This window comes from Elephantulus edwardii, unplaced genomic scaffold (assembly GCF_000299155.1).
Source record: "Elephantulus edwardii isolate Elephantulus edwardi_28Jun2011 unplaced genomic scaffold, EleEdw1.0 scaffold00109, whole genome shotgun sequence".
NCBI classification, from domain to species: domain Eukaryota; kingdom Metazoa; phylum Chordata; class Mammalia; order Macroscelidea; family Macroscelididae; genus Elephantulus; species Elephantulus edwardii.
The window spans coordinates 9001348-9018116 of record NW_006399859.1 but is presented as its reverse complement, the minus strand read 5'-3'; the positions used below and the strand labels follow the sequence as shown (position 1 = coordinate 9018116).

Below are 16769 nucleotides of genomic sequence, written 5' to 3'. Positions count from 1 at the left end.
CGCGCAGGAGAGGAAGGCCCTCTATGAGGTGGATTGATTCAGTGACTGGGGTAATTGGGATGGGAGTGTCAGAGACAGTGCAATTGGCACAGGACAGAGCGGAGTTTAGGGCTGTTGTACATGGGGTCGCTATGAGTCGCAGGCGACTCGACGGCACATAACAACAACAACAACAACAATAGTAAATGTTCAAGTATTAGTTTTTAAAGGAATGTTATTTATCATATAAGTTTTTTAAGTCTTCTCACAATCAAATTATTTCAAATCTAATATTGGCAAGTGAGAATTGTAACCACACATATTTTTCTTTAATATGTATATTTTAAAATAACTGAAAAATTTCTGGCATGTGTTTCGAATTTTAGGCAACTCAGTTATTTAAAAATTATCTAGTATAACAAATAGATGCTAAAGACTCTTTAAGTGGTACTGTTCTCATTTGGAGGTTAAAAACATGACACTGAAATTTCTTCAGGAACTCTTCACCAATTTTCTTCTATGAGGTGATAGAGCATGAATTCACTTGACACTAAATTTGTGACATGCATCCTCTGTTTATTAGATCTTTCTACTAGGTGCATCTGATTCAGAATGAAGTCTTTCTGATGACTTACTATGCATCTAACAGTTGGACAATGAATAAGGATGATAGAAAAAGAATTGATGCCTTTGAGCTGTGGTGCTGGAGCAGAGTATTGAATGTACCACAGACTGTTAAGAGAACAAACAGGTTCATCTTAAAGAGTGTGAGATCAGGCTGCTCCTTGGAGGCAAGGATTCTGAAGCTTCATCTGACATACTTTGGACATGTTGAAAGGAGGGACCAGTCCTTGGAGAGGGACGTCATGTTTTGAAGGATGGAGGGACAGCACATGAGAGAAAGACCCTTGATGAGATGGACTCATTCAATGACTGGGGTAATGGGGATAGGTGTGTCAGAGACAATAAGGTTGGCACAGGATAGAACAGGGTTTAGGGCTGTTGTACAAAGGTTTGATATGAGTCGCTGGTGACTTGACAGCACATAACAATGACAACAAGGCAAATTTTCACATTAGGGCACTTTAGGAAGAAACACTGTTCACTTGATAGGTCAGAATGGCACCAGTGGAATTGTTTTATTCCTTGGTGTCAAGAAATATTTCTAGTTTGTTGAACATTTAGATTATAGGGATAATAGACTGCAAAGGCCAGAATGGCACCAGTGGAATTGTTTTATTCCTTGGTGTCAAGAAATATTTCTAGTTTGTTGAACATTTAGATTATAGGGACAATAGACTGCAAAGGCATCTTAACAGGCTAGACCAGAAAAGGCAGCTCACCCCTCAGGGCTTCAGTCACCACTCTGACAAATTAAGAAACTGTCCTGAAAAAAAAATCACTGTAGTATATTTATTGTAGGAATATTTCTAAAAATGTCTCAGCTTTTATGCAGATCCTTAAGTGAAAATCCATTTTCTATTGTGGATCTTGTAACAAATTCCATTTTCCTGGTGTGCCAAGATGCTCCCAATTAAATTGGTGGCCTTTGTCTAGCAATTATTGCATGTAAGACAAGAATTTTTTTCACTCACCTGCTTCTCAGGTTTACATTCTTTTCCTACCCTTAATTTTTCCATCATCATTTCTCTTTAGTTATTGAAGTTTTCCCCTAATCTATGTAACACTGTAAGACAACTAAGGGTATTTTGCCATTGAAACTCAAATTCATTTTGCATTAATTCTCCATTGTAGTGGAGTTTAGAACTGACTCATAGGTATAGCAGACCCCACAACAGGTCTCCAAGGCTGTAAATTACAAGGGAGGAGATGACCATCTTTCTCTCTTGAAGCTGCTGGAGGATATAAACCACCAGCAGTACAACTCCACATGGACTACATCACCAGAGCTCCCTTCTGCACCAAGACAGGGGATAAATATACAAGTAATATAATTTTATGAACTGCTTTTACTCCTTAATTCAATAGAATAAAATCACTAATTATTACTGAATACTTAATACTGTTCAATGACGAATGCGGAGTACAAATGAAAAAAGATAGTATCTAATACATAGACACACATGAAATAGTAGGAATCTTGGTGACACAGTGGTCAAAGAATTCAGCTATTAACAAAAAGACTGTTGAACTCACCAACCTCTCCTTAGGAGAAAGAGGAACTGTACAGAATCACAGCCTTGAAAATGCTATCTGTTCTAAGTTCGATCTGGCCTATGGGATCACTATGAGAAGGAATTGGCTCACGGGTAGTGGGCTTGAGTATTAAATGTAGAATAGTATGTACTCAAAATAGGCCCACTTTGTATCCTCTTTTAGGGAATCTATAAAATCAAAACTATTTTCAAAGTTATACCAAGACACTACTTGCTTTTTACATTTTAATTTTTTCATAAATGTAGTTTTCTAGAAACAGAATTGTAATCAACAAAGGAAATCAATTCAGTGGCAGACATGAGAATTACATTTCCTTTATTAGGTTAATAATTAAAGAGATTTGCAAAATCATAAAGCAACCTCATTCTTAATTTTTTTAGTTTTTGAAAAATACAGTTAATATTGAAATATTATTTATAGTCAGACTAGTTATTATTATATTTAAAGACATTGGAATTTTATTTTAATTTCTCAATTTTAATATAGAACTAATATTTATAAAAACTTTTGAGAGAAATAAAAATTTCTCTTTGTTGTTGTGTACTGTAGAGTCAAAATCAACTCATAGCCGACCATTGGGTTTTCAGAGGCAGTTAATTGCAGGGCAAATGACTGTCCATCCTGCAGAGGAGTTGGTGGCTTTGAACCATGTGCCTTCAGGATTGCAGCAAAGCGTCTTACCACTAGACCACCAGAGCTACTTTCAATAATTTTTTAGTATGAGTATAAAGGGACCTTAAGAACAAAAGGTCTAGAATCACTTATTTAGGTTTATGCTAAACTGGAAATTAGGGAGTACCAGCCACAGTGGGACGTTAGCTCTATAAAATTCTCATAAGTAACTTTGCTTCATACACAAGAAAATTTTTATGAGTTCTCAGGCCATATTTGCAAATTTTTTAGTTTTAATGGACTTTTTAACCCTTTCACTGGAAAACCCATTAACTGGTGTGACCTTTTAACATAAAACCTTTATTGGAAAGAAAATTAAAGCCTTGTTTGTGCACCCATTTCCCTTCGTAAAGGCAGTATCTTGAACCTTGTGAATCAATCTAAATTCTTACAATTCTCCTGTTTAAAGCACAGAGAATAAAGGAAACAAACAAATATTACTACTTTTTATGATTTAGATCTTACACTAGTAGCTAAGCAACCAATCAAGTAGCCCTGACAACAGAAATAAAAGGAACTTAATAGTTATATTTGTCCAAGAGTGTATATACAGTACTGCAAAGTTGTCCAATGCTACTGGTTAGGATAAAAGCCCAATATTAGATTGTTGTTTTCTAATTCTATACCATTTTTATCTGTGCATGTGCTATTAGCAAGGTCCTACCACCAATATAGAAATGTACATATAGCACATATCAAAGTTGACATTTTTACCATAATTTTAACATTCACTTCATTAAAATTGGTGTTCAACTAAAATACAGAGCTTGTGTTTAAAGCTTTTAATATAATTTCCTTTTAATATAATTCACAGAAATGTAGGGGTAAATGAGGTGATGGAAAGAAAAGCAGTGTGAAGCACAGATACATGAGTTTTCTGAGAAACCAGGATAATAATGTCTGCATACTTGAATTTGGGAAGATAAAAAAAAATAATTTGTATAATAATGAATTTGACTGTGTGGATGGATCACAACAAACTGTGGCTAACTCTGAGAAGAATTGGAATTCCAGAATATTTCATCATGCTCATGTGAAAGCTACATACTTGGACCAGGAGACAGTCGTCAGAACAGAGCAAGAAAACACGGCATGGTTCAAAATAGGAAGGGTGTATACCAAGGATGCATCCTATTTCCATACCTTTTCAATCTATATGTACAACATATTACTTAGGAGTCTGGGCTCTGTGAGGGGAAATGTGGTATCAGGATTGGAGGGAGACTGATTAACAATCTCCATTATGCAGATGATACAACTTTGTTTGCTGAAGCTGAAAAGGACCTGAAGCACTTGCTGCAGAAGGTCAAGGACCGCAGCCGTCAATATAGATTGAAGCTCAACATCAAGAAAACAAAGATTCTCACCACTGGGCCAATTGGCAGCACCATGACAGATGATGAAGAGACTGAGAGAGACTGTTGTTAACAGTTTACGTGGCCCCACAATCACTATGAGTCACAGGTGACTCACTGGCACATAACAACAACAACAACAACAACATGCAAGAATGAATATCTGAATCAATTGCTTAGGTAACAAGGAACTGTTAAAACCGATAATGCAAAGCAGAAGATAATCAGTACCATTTTCTTTTCCAATAAAAGAGGGCAGTATTACATTAGTGTAAAGCATGGGTAAGAAACAAGAATTCAAACTTAGCAATAGCTTTCTGAATAAATAAGACCAAGTTTATAATTGGTTCTAGCAAGTGGATTATTATTGTCCTATTTACTTGATTGACAAAAGTATCATTTTGACATAAGAAATGCATGACATTATCAAGTATCAGATAAAGTATTTTTAAAATCATAAAGTTGCATATTTGTGGAAATATATTCAAGTATATATGAAGTTAGCAAGGATTAATATTTCCTAACATACTAAAGTGATTATATTTGAAGATTCTGCTGGCTTTGCCTAGATCCTAGCAAGTAGCTAGAATATAGTTACTCTTAAGACAAAAATATATATGTACATTTAATAATTTTGTTGCATGATAGCTTCTTACTATAACCTTCTACTTTAACTTAAAGTGTTTTAAGAACAAAGTGGCAGTAAGCTAACTAGTTCATCACTGAAGAACAGCAAAGTTCAAAAAATTAAAAAAACCAACAACAGAATTGACAAGCTGAGTTCTTTAAGTGGGTCTCCAGCTTGGAACAGTTGGATTCTGGAGGGTAAGTATTTTTTATTTACTTGAAAGATGGGTGTAAACTGTTTGGGCATTTTTTATTTTGTTAGCAACCAAGTGTAAGCTGATAAGCTGTTTCTAATTTCATTAACAATCAGCTGTGGACTGGAAGACTCTTGTTTAAGCAATCAAGACCTGGTGGGCAGGCTTTTGTATTTAAAAGACAGTTGAGTCCTTCCTGAGGGTGTGTCTCCAGCTTGTTAACTGTGGTTGAAGAGAACATTATTCTAAGTGGTACAGCACTTCTCTGTCAGTTTGCTGTACTGAGATAATTTGGGGTTGCTGTGAGACTAAAATCTGTTCTACTGGTGTGTCAATTGCCACTTGGGTTACCCATGGTTGACAGGTTTTGGTGGAGCTACTAATTAAGATAGACTAGGAAGCAGGATGGGCCATCTACTTTCTAAATAACAGGCTTTTGGAAACCCTATGAGCACTAAAGTGAGAAAGAAATTGATATTTATTGAGCATCTCCTGTGCTATATACTTGTGTTTTCCATGTTTTTTCTATATACAACCATTCAAGAAAAGAAAAATTATTTTTATTTTATGGGTATAATCATTAAACTCAGAGAAGCTAAGTAACTTAAGAAAGGTAGACATTTATTTCAGACTAAATTGAGACCCAGGATTTAACTCCAAAACCCATGTTCTTGCTAATATACCATACTGTCTCCAGTTCTATTATTACTCCGGCCCTCGTCTTCTTCTTTGTCCCTTTATCTATATTTGTACCATCCAATCTTCTGGTTTTTTTTTTTTTACTGTCTTCAGAGCCAAAAGCCGTGCATACCACAGGCAGGGAAGAATGTTCAACCCACACAGAAAGTGGCAAGTATACAGGAACTGGGGGTGGGAGTATTCATTGCTTTTCTGTTTTCTGTTTTTGTATTTATACTCAGCTTTCTTTATAGTGTCTTTCACTTCAAGATTTTAGATTGAAAATATTAAAAACTATGTTTCTGCATAATAGGTTTAAAGAGCCAATAGAAAAGAAATCAATCTAGTACCGTTATATAAACAAAAATACCATGGACAAGGTATTAGGAAACATGAGATTTCATTTCTGCTCTGTCATCAATCTACTATGTGACACTGAATGAGTAGTTTTCTTTTTTCCTTGTCTCAGTTTTCCCGTCTGTAAAAGAACACTTGTTCTTTCCTTCTACAGTATATGACAATGCACTTCAGAAGCAGGTAGGGTGTGCTAAAAGTGCCCATAGTAGCTCATTTTTCAACCTGAGAACTAAAGAACTTTTCTCTAAAGTAACTTGAGGTACATGTGTGTGTGTGTAATCTGCCTATTTGTGAGTAGCTCTTACCAGGAAGTAATGAATCAGTAATGATCAGAAAGTAACAAGTAACCTCATCAAGATGACTAAAACAAAAAATGTAACCAAATTTCCTAGTTGTGAAATACCTATGCCAAGAAGTGCTCTGATCATTCACACATTAAGAAGGAAAGTTACAGAATACACTTTAACAGTAAATTTGCACTAGGAAGTCTTACTATTTCTTGCCTCTTCTAGGCAGATACTCTTAACTCTCAGGGCATTGTAGAACAGTTGATTTAAAATCCTGCTTTTTATTGTCATGACTAGAAACTGTTTCCGTGATATCAAAACAAACAAAACATAGTCTCACTGCATTGGTACTTGGACAGGGATGTAATGTTCTTCACGTTCTTGGTATGGGACACTAAAACTCAAGGCTGAAACTTAGATTTCTGCTGGCAGGACACTCACAGCCCATGCACAGAAGCTGTTTGAAATGATGGAGCATAACAGCTCCTAAGGAGCCGTTACAGACTATTGTCTCTACAATCTATATATTTAGCAGACTCTGAATACTCCTTGGCACAGTCGACCAGAACAACTCCACTAGTGCCGTTCTGGCTTATCAAGCTAACAATGTTTCATTCTAAAGTGCCCAAATATGAATTAGCCTAGTAAAGTGGTAAGCCACCATGGCTAAACATACATCCTGGATGCACATGTGATTGTATGTGTGTTATAAAGATACAGACACAATTTATATCTGCAAATTGCCCACTTTTGTAGTACCTATCATATATATATCATATAATGTTACTAAATAGTAGTTACAAAAATCACTCTGCAGTGGACACTGTGATGCACTGTCCAAATTCCCTTTAGGATTGAAAGATTTATTCCTTCAGCTGCTGGGAGTGCTGCTGGTAGAGAGCCCTTCAGCTGTCAGCCTTCTTCGGAACTGCTGAAGATAGTCACCTCATCTAAGGTCATGTTCACTTTCCAGCACAGTCCTCACCAATGCCTTATTCTTTTAAGTGTATAAAGGCTCTCCCCACTCCAAATGACTACAGCAGCCTAGGCCCTGGGAGGCACCCCAAGCTCACCTCCGCCCAACTCTCCTTCCTCCCTCTACCTTTCCCTATTACAGATGGAAATCAAGGAGGACTTCCTAATAAACTTAAATCCTAATCTCTGTCTTATTGTCTGTTCCCTGAAGAATTCAAGTGTGTGGCATACTTCTTTATAAAGAATGTCCAAATAAGAAAAAAGTATGTTTCATGAAGTATAAGGTTTCATTATAGCATGACCAGGTAGATACTGCACTAATGCTGATATAGTGGGTTACAAAGAATCTAATTAATGGATCTTTGTAGTTAAGGAAACAGAGATAAAATTCCAAGGTGAACACTTCTGAAGACAATGACTTGGGATTGCCATAAATTAATTTACTAATCTTATTAGCAAGCTCTGTGGGTCTTGTCGTAAGGAACTGTCAACACAAAGGCATGTGGTTCCAATCTGCCAGCTGCCCTTCAGGAGAAAGATGCACCATGTCCTCCGGAGCCTTTAGCTGCATCTGAAAACCAGTGGTAGGTCAGCTATGAGGTGGTCCCAACTCGATGGTACACAATGACAATAATCTTACTAGGTTTCCAATATTTGGCCTTTGTTTTACCTCAGAAGACTTGCCAGATCCTGCATGAAAACCCATAAAACTAAAATAGATGTTTAGATTAGAGGAGAGCCAAAGTGGTCATGAAACACTCCTCTATTTACTCTTTTACTGTGGTTATTGTTGTGTGCCATCAAGCCAGAAATGACTCTCAGCTGACCCTCCAGTGCATTGTCAGAGGCAGTAAACTGCAAGGGATGAGACTGCCCATCCTTTTCTCGAGGAGCAGATGGTGGATTCAAACCCTGTGCCTTTGGGATTGCAGAGCAGCTTCTTACCACTAGGCTAACAGGCAAAGATAAAGGTCAGCTGTAGAAATGAAACAGGTCTACAGAAACATGAAACAAATGTTAAAACAGTGATGTTATTCAGGAGGTAGATTGTGCTAAGCAGTCTGTGAACACAACACCCAAGAAAATGATAGACCTTTCTGATGCTCAATTTTGAGCCTCAGTAACGTTATCCATTAAGACAACTCTGCCCGAAAGGGGAATCATGGCTTCGTGGTCTGTGGAAGCTAAGCATGAATTCACCTTACTTATCATGTTTCTCCCTTCTCTTCCAGGATGAAATAGGGTCTTATTATTTTAGAACTTCAGACTTTACTTCTTCCCAAATAAATTAAGAAATATATGAAAAATACTTAAAATTAACCTCTAAGACCTAACATTAATAATGCCAAGGAAAGCCTTTTGATAATATTACTCTAAGGTGACTAATTTTTTATAATTTAAGGATAGAACTCATTGCTTGACTTGGACCTGGCACATAGCTGACCCTTAAAGAGCATGAAGTGCACGGGAGGAGACTGTCTATCTTTATCCCTCAGAGCCGCTAATGGATTCAAACTTCCGGAGACCTAGAGCATTCGGCTTGGCAATACAACTCCCTACAGACTAAACCACCAGAGCACCCTCATTTTATTATCAGGATGGTTATTTAAGTGGCATTTTTGTATATGAAATGATGTTCTGAAATGTATGCTATGTAAATATACTATGTACAGAACACTCAGGTTTGGTTTTTACCAGGTTGCTATCTGTAAATATCTGGAGACATTTCATTTTAGCGAGCACAAAATATGCCTGGCACTCACAATGGAGGTGTAGTGGCAGTTAGTAAGAGATAATCAGGTGGCCTTTAATGACAAAGGCTCATTTAACCAAAATGTCAATAATGTCAATAATGCCCAGGTTGAAAAGCCTTGATTTAACATAAGAAATTTGCAGTATACTTATAGGATTTGAAAGTTTCCTTAGCTGTGTGCATTAACTCCATTTGGAAAATGTTAAAATAATTATGATTTGGCCAATAGACCAACATTTGAAAAATCTGCATTGCCTTTTGACTCTTCTATTATTAAATGAGGATTTTTTTTTGTGCAAAAGTAGTATATTCATTATATATATTCAAAGGTCTTCCTTGTCTTATGGTTATCTTGCTAAGACACCTTTGCCTTCCTCCAATTTGTTAAGATAATCTCCTTGTTTTAATTTAAAACCTTTATAGTTCTAGGTTTTGCCATAGGTTTAAGATGTGTGAAGTAAGGCAGGGGTCAAAATTAATTTTTTGCCTACCTCCATATGATCAGCAAGTTATATTACATCTGTACATTGTCAGTTTAATGTCTAACTTTGTATTACTATAAAAATACTTTCATATAAAAAAAACCCACATTGAGATAAGGAAATGCCTACACTGTACTAGAATCAGGCAAGTTTGCAATCTGTTGTTCATAAGGTCACTAGGAACCACAGTTGACTAATAATAATAGCCCCCTCTAAGAGGAACTTGCTAGGAGCATTTACATATATCTTCCTTCATTATATCACAGACTATTTATTATCAGATCAGGTTCTGAGAGGTTAATCACCTTGCCCAGTCTCACACAGCTGTGACCATTATTTCAACTCTGTGACTACTCTTCCAAGTGAGAATCTATAGTCTGAAACTAACACTATATAGAATATACAAAGAATTTTTTTAAAATATTAAAGGTTATTAAGAAGGCTCTGGTGACCTGGTGGGTAAGGAGCTGTGCTGCCAGTCCAAAGACTAGTGGTTCAAATCCACCAGCTATGCTGAGGGAGAAAGGCAATCTCCTCCTGTGTGATATATAGGTTTAAAGAACCCACTGGAGGGTCAGTTATGAGTTGATTCCAACTCAACAGCACATAACAACAGTAACAATATTAACACATAAAGAAACTTTATAAATCATTAATGATAGTTAATGGGCTAGTGAGGATGATTAGCCTTTCATGTCTATCTCCTGTGTCACTAGAATTTTCTTCATGCATATATTGCTTTTCATTTAAAAACTGGGGAATAAAAGGAAAAGGGGAATTAAATAACCAACAGACTTCATGAACTAATTATACCACGAAGTTTTGGTATAATTGTAAGGTAGTAATGAGTGCTAGTGTGTGCACCCATTCCCCTGTTTTTAATTCAATACCTCTCTCAGTATCCTTCTTCCAAAACTTGTTCATTTACCTAGATCCCAAAGAAGGATCTTACACAGGTATTCACAGTGACATTAAATTTGTTATTCTTTCTTGGTGCTTTTATCAAGCAGATGGCAGTATCTTGGATCAAGAGAATGACTCAAGCATTCTAATACAGAATAGTATGAGAGGTTCAAAAGCACAGTTTTTCTTCCCTTATAATTCTGAAACCACACTCAATATGCAACCACATACTAAACTATTCAGGCAGTTCTTAAAAAGAAGTTCTGCCTTTGTGAGACAATGTCAAGGTTTCAAATGGAATGGGACACTCATTGGGGAATAGAACATTTAGCCTACTGCGCAGAAACAATGACCGACATGACTATCTCAAAGGACACAAAGTTGACTTCCTAATAAACACCAAAAGTCCATTATTTCCCCACATCAGAGAGAGAGAGAGAGAAAGAAAGAGAGAGAGAGCTTGACAGTGAGAGAGATAGTTAGAGAGTGAGCGCAAGCGCCTGGTAGTCTAGTGCATAACCTATGAGTAGTACTGGTGCCATAATCCATAGGAAGTTGCTAATCCAAAAGGGGTGCTTCTCAGGGGGTTCAAATCCACTAGCAGCTCCATGGGAAAAGATTTATAAATCTGTAAAGATTTATAGCCTTGAAACCCAATGGAGAGTCACTCTGAGCAGGAACCAACTCAATGACAATGGGTTTGATGTGAGGCACATGCATGTGTGAGAGAAGCTCAACAGCACAGAACACACACACACACACACACACACACACACACACACACTCCAGTTGTTAAGTCAACACCATCTGATGGTGATCTCCACTTACACCAGAGGACAACTGTGGTCCAAAGTGTTCTTAAGAGCTGTGATCTCTCAGAAGTAGAATGCCAAGACCTTCCTCAGATACCTCTGGATACATATGAACTCCTTTTATTTCAGCTATAGCTAAGCTCTCAACTGCTGGAGTATTTCAAGGACTCACTTCTGTCCTCCATTATATAACTCAATGGAAATGAGTTTTTATATATCTGTAAATACTGTATACTATAAATATTTTATATATCTGTAAATATACAATATGGGTGAAAAATGGGCAATCTCCTCCCACGTGATTTACTGCCTCTGAAAACCTTTTGGAGGATCAGCTATAAGTTGTTTCCAACTTGATAGTGCTTGTGGTTGTTATGTGTCATCGAGTTGTATACACACACACTCATAGAGCGAGCAAGTGAGCAAGACAGAACGCTGGTGGCCGAGTGGTAAGGAGATATACTGCCAACCCAAGGGCACATGGTTCAAGTCAGCCAGGTGCTCCAAATCTGGGCAATCTCTTCCTGAGTGAGACACACACACAAACATACACACATACACCCCTTTACGATATTTACTGATATATTTAATATTAGTAACTCAGTACATTGAGAATTAAGAGTGAAGTCAAATTAACAGCTTGGTCTGTGTAAGGGCTTCAATCACATGCCTTGAGACTCTCATCATATTACCATAGTCCTAAACTCCTGCTGCTGCCCTCCACACTGCAATTCTGCTGTCTAATGTGGCCAAAGAGGAAAGGAGACAATCACTGGTGGAGGTGGTTTCACCATAAGCTGTATCTCACATTTTCAGACTATCATATTGTCATAACTTTTGATGAGAGAAAATATAAAAGCAAAACCAGCAGCTGACTTTGGCTCTGTATTCCAGTGCCTGGGTAAGAGCACGCAGGAGCACATACTGCCCCTGTTGACCTCTTTCACAGGGCACTTTAAAAATCTTTCCAAGAACTGGGAGATGGTAGGATTGATTATGAAAACTAGTCTCTGCACTACTGTACCTGTGCCAGAATTAGCAAGGATTGAAATGAAAAGGAGGCTCTTGCTCCTGACTTAAATGGGTTATATTCTCAAGCTTTACTGAATTAACATGTGAATGGAAATAATTTTTTACTTTACTCTTAAACTGTTGCTGAAGATATCTGTCCACTAATTTTTCTGTATATAATTTCCCACGTGAAAAGAAATTTCTGAGCATTTAGCTCTGGGAAAATATTTACATCTCTTTAAATAAGATTAATTTCCATTTTTCATCCTTTTAGATAATCAAAGTTTTACATCCAGTCTATTATAATAACCTCTCTGCTAGTCTCCTGGCTTCTAATTTTAACCTCTTGTAGTCCATTCTCCCATAATATCTAAAATGATTATTTTACCTATAAACCACACCATATTAATGCCCGGGACAAAATCTGTCTAATTATTTCCATCACTTTTAGAATAAAAGCCTTAGAGGGCCCCCAGGGTTCTAGGTTACCAATTTTGCTTTCTTTTCCCACCTCTTTCCCTTCTCTGTGTTGTTATTTATCATGCAGGCCTCCTTGTTACCGATTCTCAGAGTCTCTTCTTATTGTTCCTGCAGTCTGGAATGTTCTTCTCCCTGCCCGTCATGTGGTCAGAAACAGTGCTTAATTCACGTCGCTCTTCACTTCCACTTTCTAAGAGGCCTTGCCACTTCCTTTTAAATAACAACTCATGACTCTCTATCCACATCACTTACTTAGATTGTCTTTATCACATTTATTCAGTCTCACATTTTGTTGTGTGTGCCTCTGAATTGCTTTCAACCCACGGCAATGCTATGGGACAAAGTAGAATTGCCCTATAAGGCTTCCTAGCTGGTACTATTTATTCATGGGAGCAGACTGCCAGGCCATGTCTCCTGGGGAGCACTGGATGTGTTCTAAGTGCTAGTTTTTCAATCAGCAGTCAAGCCCTTAACCATGATGCCACCAGGGTTGCTTTATTGCATCTTATATTGATTTGATTCCTCCAGTGCCATGCTCCTCAAGTAAGATGTAAGCTCTATGAGAACAGGAATTTTCATCTGATTTGTTCACTGCTGTATTTCTAATGCCTAGAACAGTACTTATTATATAATAGATATTAAATTGAAAATGTGTTGACTCTAAAAATAATGTATTTTGTAAATTGTTTTGCTTTGACAAGTTTGCTCTGGTTGGTAGGAAGCTTAATGTTAAATTCAGTGAGGAGTCATAGTAAACATATGAGGTTCATAAGAAGCAGATAAACTTTTCCCTCCTTTTAAAATACTGTTAATATTGTAATGAACTCATATATCTTCCTTATTATGAGATACTTCTAAATCTTTTGAAATGTGATTAAAAAAATATCAATTGGCAGCTAGGTTAGGTGCTGGGAGGAAATCCAACTAGGAGAAAATGAATGAGTGTGTTTATGAGTAATATAGCCTGAATGTGATACAAGACAGATGTGAGCAAAATCTAAGACAGCCCTCAAGGTAGAAGTCTGATGCTCTGGCTGTTGACTAAAGCTTGGGGGCCTGGAGAGTGCCAGACACAGAGAGGCAATGGGTCTGGCAAAGCCAGTGAGAAAAAAAAACGCAATTTTACCTTCTCGTTCCTGCAGTTGTTGAGACCCATATTATTCATGGAGGAGAGTTTTCCATCAACACCATGTGGTTGCTGTTGCTGTTGCTCCCGCTGGATCTGTTCTCGCATCTTCCGAGCCTCCTGAATAGCTTTCATCACTGTGTCCTGATCCCCAAACAGGGCCGGGGAGTTGAGACTGGACAGGATATCTGTGTACACAGGACACATTATTAGTAGATTTGTCAGGTTAGTCTTTTAAAATATATGCTTATGATCCACCCCCTGTAGAATGTTGCATTCTCCAACAATGTGGCATATTTGCTTTTGAAGTAGGCAAAGCTATGCAAAGTTCTTAAAAACAACAACAACATGTTCTTAAAAAAATGGACTCATAGCTGACCCTCCAACAGATTTCAGAGGCTGTAAATTGCAAGGGAGGAGACTGCCTGTCTTTCTCCCTCAGAGTGGTGGTAGATTAGAACTGAAGACCTTACAATTGGCAGTGCAATTCCTTACTTGTTGTTATCAGAGCTCCCACATGGGCAACCAAACTGTGTTGTGTCTTTAGCCCTTGGGAGATCCCCAGAACTCCAATTTATCCAGGTCTGTCAACCCACCTCCTCACCCTCTAGATGAAATTTCTGGGATTCCAACTGTACAATGGGGAGAGCTATTTAGCCTCCTTTGTAACAGAGTTTTGGGGAGAAAAGGAGCACAATGATGGTGGTGGTGAGTGGGGGGCTAAGGTAGCTGTTTTAGCTACCTCTTACATTTTTGTTCTAATGCAGGAAAAGTGTTTATGGCTTAGCAGAGGAGATCTACCAGTGTACACGGCATTTTTGAATCCGTATCTGTCGCTCATGTTCACGACAGGAGAGGGGGGGCAGGAGAGAATACACTGCACTCTCCATTTCCCATTTGCTGGCTGGTTAATGAAGCATCCTGCTCATGTTGCCTTAGTTATTTACCAAGAGAATGACAACTCATTCCCTCCCCGGATTCGCAACACCCATTGCTCTCAGCTCCCATTCCCTATTGATGCAAAGCTTCAAAAAATGTGAGACTAAATATTTATTTTCATCATATTCTATGAAACATTGAGAGAGAGATTTAAAACGAAAAACTATCTTTCTCTCCATCTTGCATTTGATTTACAAAAAGCCCTCAAATTCACTGCTGTCCTGTCAGAACCAATTCAGAGCTGATCCTCCAATGGGCTTCTGGAGATTTTAAGTAAAGTGGGAAGAGTCTATCCATCTTTCTCCTGCAGAGTCACTGGTGGATTCAAACCACCTGAGAAGTGCCACTTTGGGTAGCAGTGCAACTCCCTAGTAAGATTAACACTTTGGACCATTTTTCCAATTTTAAATAAACCAAATATGCTGTCTTCTAATTGATTCCAACTCAAAGAATCAGAGCAGAGTATAATTTCCCTATATAATTTCCTTTATGATTTCAAATTATTATCTTTGGGGAAGCTGTTTGTTCTATTTTTTTTCCCTATGGTGAGATGTGGATTTGAACTAGTTAAGGGCCTGTAGGAGAGCACTCAAGCACTGTACCACCAGATTGCTCTCTCTCCTGATGCTCTATCTATACCCACATGTAAGAAACCTACGTACTGGGCTACTGAGTGAAAGGTCAACAGTTTAAACCAGCAGCTGCTCCATGGGAGAGAGATGATGCAGACTCCTTCTGTTCAATTTTTAGCCTCCTCACTCTCCCACAGTGGTGGTGGTGGTGAGGAGATACACATACATACACACACACACACACACACACACACACACACACTACGTCACCTCCATAACAGCACTTTGATTTTATTCAAGACCTACATCCTGCTTTTGCTAAACAGAAGAAAATTATTTTTGCTTTTATAGGGGGAGATTGAAAAAGCAAAGCTAGTGTTCACCACTTTTTTCACAACAAGCTGTTAAAGAGACAGAGTACAGCCCATGTGGCAAGGATGGTGTCACCAAGTCTCTTCCCTTGTAACTACTGCGAACATCTCAGCGCCGAGCCAACACGGCTATGAGCTTTCCCTGAAAACACTATGTATTAGAGTTGTTTTAGGTTTTACATGTTATTTTGATATGATTTGCTAGGTTATTTGGCAGACTATTTTTTTCAAAAATTTTTTTCTATGTAAATTAATAATAATTGTTTCTTCATTTTTTACAATTTGACTTATGAAAACTTTCAGAGGAATATTAACTTTCAGATTTTAAGGAAAATCTATCAAAATATTTGCATTTCACAAAATTGGAAACTGTGTACAAAAATATTAAAAATATTCTTGTCAAGGATACAGTAGTATAATGTCCCAGATATAATGGTAGAAAAATGTAAGCCAAAATTCAAATTCCTATAAAAGGCAAGAACTACTGAGCTTATAGAGATTAGAAGAATTCCCAAGACTATTGCCCTACAATACCCTTTGAACTTGGCACTGAAATAGGTCCACGAGGGCACCTATCAGTCAAATAACATATTGGCTTATAAAATACAGTTATCAACCATGAGTAACATGCTCCCCTAAGCAACCATCCATGAGACCAAAGATGCACTCAAAAGCAAGTGAGAGGGGAAGGCAGGGAGCAGAATGCAAATCAACAGAACCAAGACAGACAGAATGGAAATACGGAGAATGCTTGGCATATGCTGAGAACTACAACAAATGTAACGGGAAAAGTTGTATAAACATTGTCCAATGGGAACTTCATTTGCTGTGTAAATTTGCACCTAAGGCACAATAAAATATTTTTTTAAAAAATACAATAGAACTTTTACGGGGTCATATTTGAAAGAAGCCAGAAGATGATTACAACATATCTTCCAAGATGACAATTTTATTTCACATTATATAATTTATTGTTATAAAGTAAAACCAATATGAGATAAGATGTAAAATTCACATA

General features: G+C 37.5%; 1 protein-coding gene across 3 annotated transcripts in view; it reads right to left on the bottom strand.

The window, feature by feature from the left end:
- SOX6 (SRY (sex determining region Y)-box 6) overlaps positions 1–16769 on the bottom strand; it is a 704108-nt gene that overhangs the window by 80575 nt on the left and 606764 nt on the right. For all 3 annotated transcript variants that reach the window (XM_006892046.1, XM_006892045.1, XM_006892047.1), the window contains one exon: positions 13870–14057. In XM_006892046.1, coding sequence (XP_006892108.1) covers positions 13870–14057 — 188 coding nt within the window. The remainder of the gene's footprint in view (positions 1–13869; positions 14058–16769) is intronic.